At 34.3% G+C, this 4,264-nt stretch overlaps 1 protein-coding gene across 1 annotated transcript; it reads left to right on the forward strand.

The window, feature by feature from the left end:
• Window positions 1-2,257: 2,257 nt before the first annotated feature.
• On the forward strand, window positions 2,258-3,202 carry LOC101723835 (olfactory receptor 8B3-like). Its single transcript, XM_004870860.2, has one exon. It carries the CDS (start codon window positions 2,270-2,272, stop codon window positions 3,200-3,202), a length of 933 nt encoding a protein of 310 aa, XP_004870917.1. The 5' UTR covers window positions 2,258-2,269.
• The last annotated feature ends 1,062 nt before the right edge of the window (window positions 3,203-4,264 follow it).

A 4,264-nucleotide genomic window follows, 5' to 3' on the forward strand; every position in this document is an offset into this window, starting at 1 on the left:
CCTGTAGAAGCTTTTTAATGAGAAGAGATCCCAGTTGTTGATTCTTTGTGCTAGTTCACAGGCAACTGAGGTTATGTTCATGAAATATTTGCCTATGCTAACATCTTCAAGAGTTCTACCTAACCTTTCCTCCAGCCGGTTTAGTGTTTCTGTTTTAATATTTAGCACTTTAATCCATTTAGATTTTAGTTTAGTGCCTTGTGAGTGATATAGGCTCAAATATTGTATTGAGAAGGTTTAGGGCAGGATTCAGATACAAATATTTTAACTGCCTAATCTCCTTATTTTCTATGACAAATTTAGAAATTGCTGACTTCATCACCATTTTGCTCAGCAGGATACTTAGGTAGACATTTCCAATCAGTGTTTAGAGATTAAAACTTTAGTAAAATGGCATACATTAAAAGTCAGTTTGGAGCTATTTCAGGGCTAACAGTGCAGTGAATTACTGCAGTTGTTGAATAATTTCAGGTAAGGAAATAAGAAAATTTAGATGTAGACTCCATGGAAAATTACCACTAAAGATGTGGGAATAAAGAGAAAAAGATCTGAAATAAGAAATTTCCCTTTGGAGATCGAGGTAAATGGGAAATGGTGGGTGTGCAATTCCTACCATGGGAGATGTACAATCCCTGAAGAGAAAAGAAAACCTTAGTAAAATATTGAGTGTCTAGGGAATTCAATACACATTGTGGCTTCAGAAGTAAACACAATCCCTTCATTTCATTTTTCTATCTATAATCTATTCTGCAGGTAGAGACTGAGGACATTTCTTCCTTGTTTATAGACGAGTGCATTATGTCATTAAACTCACATCTTATGTCATTATGTCATTAAACTCTCCTCTAGTGAGAATTGTAATAAGAAGTGCTATTTATTTTTCTCCAAAGTTGGTGCTTCAGAGGAGTTATTGTTATCACCATAAATTAGGACCACTAATTCCAAAAGACTTCCTGGGAATATGAGAAATTAAGGCAGTTTTACCCTCTTAGAATCAAAGGAATCAAAGCCAAAAATCCTATATTGTCCTTTCAGGACCAGGGGAAAATACAACAAAGGATCACTAAGTTTTCTCTCCTAAGAAGGGTAAGTTTTGAAATCCATTTATATTAACATCTTCCAGTAACATCTTTATTGAGCTATCACTAACATTTACAATTATATAGGAGATAAACAACTTGATGTGGTGACATACATACACATTGTAAAATGATCTGAGCAGTGAAAATTACTCATTTGTGATATACACACAGATATACAATGAAAAGAAATTTTAAAGATCTATTTTGTTATCAAATTATGAGTTTATGATATACTATTAACTATTATTACCATATTTTACATTAGATCTCCAAATTTTAATTGTTTTACATAACTGATCTTAATACTCTTTTGCCAAAATCACCTGAATTTCTCGCTGTCCAATAACAATCAACATCCTACTCTCTGCTTATATGAATGTACTATTTTAGATTTACACATATATGCTAGATTTTACATTATTTCTCTTTCTGTGTCTTGCTTTTTATATTTAGCATAAGGAACTCATATTTTGAGATGAAGTCCAGGAATCTGATATATGTCATTTTTCCCCATTTTCTGCTACCCTAAGACTCAAGTACAACTAACAGAAACACATCTTTGAAAGAGAAGTAGATAATGTTCATAGGATTATTGGACACAAGGGGTGCAGTATTTTAGTTAGTAAGCACCCTTTCCTTGGACAGATCTCTCTCTCTTCTGAACATAAGTTTTTCCATATCATGGGACTGTAATGAAACCACTCATTCCTAGAGTCTGGTTGTTTTATTTAGATTAAAAAAGTTTTTATGGTTCCAGCACAACAGAGTCTAATCTGCATTAGAATTCAATACCAAAATGAAAGACCTCTGCTTCCAATTTTATTAGTGAATGGAGGATCCAAACAAAGGAGGAAATGGTGAGATGAGAGAAAATTATACGCTGTTCTAGCCTTGTCTTTTTTCTTTGGTTTATTAAGGCAACTATGTTTTCATATGTCAGCAATAGCCTTGGATCTATAGGCTAAATTCATATTTTTTTAACATATTTAGCTTTTAAGACATTATTGAGAGGAAGACAATATCACTTATACCAGGTAACATTAAAGGCAAGTGTCATGGATTCAGGCTGGTTAGGTCTGGACATTCACAGCTTATGCCTCACCTTTGTGAGAGAAGATATTGTTGGAAGAGTGGGTGTGGTATGATGCAATCCTTCTGTCTTGTATACACAGATTCTATAGAGAAGAATGGCTCCTGAAAATGGCTCTTTTGTGACTGAGTTTATTCTGATGGGGTTAACAGACCGGCCAGGTCTCCAAATACCACTGTTCTTCCTGTTTCTAGTAATGTATGTGCTCACTGTGTTAGGAAATTTGGGCCTAATAATTCTAATTGGATTGAGTTCTCACCTTCACACTCCTATGTACTTTTTCCTGTTTAACTTGTCCTTTATTGACCTCTGTTATTCTTCTGTATTTACACCCAAAATGCTCATGAACTTCATATCCAAGAAGAATGTTATCTCTTACAGAGGATGTAGGACTCAGCTCTACTTTTACTGTTTTTTTGTCATTTCTGATATCTACTTGCTGACATCAATGGCCTATGATCAATATGTGGCCATCTGTAATCCACTGTTGTATGACACTGTCATGTCCAGTAAAATATGTTGCAATCTTATGCTTGGTTCATACCTGATAGCATTTTCTAGTGCCGTGGCCCACACGGGATGCAGGCCGAGACTGACTTTTTGTGATGCAAACACCATCAACCACTATTTCTGTGACATTTTCCCTGTGATGCAGCTTTCCTGCATCAGTACCTATATCAATGAATTGGAGGTTTGCACTGTGGTGGGGATCAACATCTTTATGCCCATTGTCACTATCTTTGTCTCTTATGGTTTCGTTGTCTTCACTGTCTTCCACATCAGCTCCAATGAGGGTAGATCCAAAGCCTTCAGCACCTGCAGTTCCCACATAATTGCTGTTTCTCTCTTCTTTGGGTCAGGTACATTCATGTATCTTAAGCCATCCTCTGCTGGGTCTATGAATGAAGGAAAAATCTCTTCTGTCTTTTACACCAATGTGATACCCTTGATGAATCCTTTAATCTATAGTCTGAGGAACAAAGATGTTAAAATTGCCCTGAGAAAATCCTTGACCAGGAGAAAGTTTTGATCAGTAAATTAATTTCTATATGCATTTAATTAAAAGACATAGAATCTATTTTAATAGATGAGGAAATAGCTATAGCTATTATTTCTTATGATGGTGACAGTTGAAGATTTTCTCCATTTGTTTCCAATTTTATTAATAGTCATTTTTCTTCATCATGTGCACATTTTTTCTTTTTATCATTTTTTCTATTTAATAATAAAATTAAGGAAGATTTCATCTCTGTTTTTTCTCATTGTCATTATGGATCATATTTCTGTTGATAAAAATAAAAATTTTTGAATATGACAAAATAAATACTAGGGTAATATTTACAATTCCAGAGAATGTGTTTCTTTTCTTCCTCGTGATTTATTCTATTGGAAACAAATTAGATGTGCTTCCTCTACTCTTGTCTTTCTATCCACAAGAGGGCAGGAAATGTCTCCTTCAAATGCCAGTGTTTCACACATATAAATTCACAGGACTATCAAATGCAACACATTTTGCAGCTGCAAACTCTATGTATTAATCTTCTTTTTATCAAAATATTTATATATACTTTGTAAAACAAACTGGCTAATAAAAGATACCCAATATGTATTTATTGCATGGATGGTATACTAAAGCTCAATATAGTCAACAATTTAAGGACTCAGTGCTCTTTAATGAAAAGCCATAGAACAAGCCAATAGCCTACTTATTTTAAGTCTCCTGCTATTTCTGTTGTGCTTTCCCCCTTTTATTAGTTGTATTTCATTAAACATGACAAATATTTCTGTTTTTAAAGTTGACTATGCCTTGTTTCTAAATGTTACATGAACTTATATCAAGGTACTTTGTTTTTGCTGTTCTAGAAAACAATTTTATGCTTCTTTTTGCTGTGAAAGAAGAGGGCTGTTGAGATGGGAGAGTTGGGAGATGATTGGCTCAAGGAGGGAGCTCAGTGTTGTACAAAACCTAAAAACAGAATTTGAAATGTTTTCAGGTAATTGAAATTCAGAAAATAAGTATGAGAAAGGATCTCCGCAACATGTCCTTAGTCCAAGTCCCCCCCAAAATGCATAGCTTTTAAATAGGAGGTTG

The sequence above is a fragment of the Heterocephalus glaber genome, unplaced genomic scaffold, assembly GCF_053883595.1.
Source record: "Heterocephalus glaber isolate CG9 unplaced genomic scaffold, H.glaber_assembly_v1.0 deba00001431, whole genome shotgun sequence".
NCBI lineage: Eukaryota > Metazoa > Chordata > Mammalia > Rodentia > Bathyergidae > Heterocephalus > Heterocephalus glaber.

Coding starts and splice junctions, on each gene's coding strand:
- LOC101723835 (XM_004870860.2), top strand. CDS start 2,270: ATGGCTCCTGAAAATGGCTCTTTTGTGACTGAGTTTATTCTGATGGGG.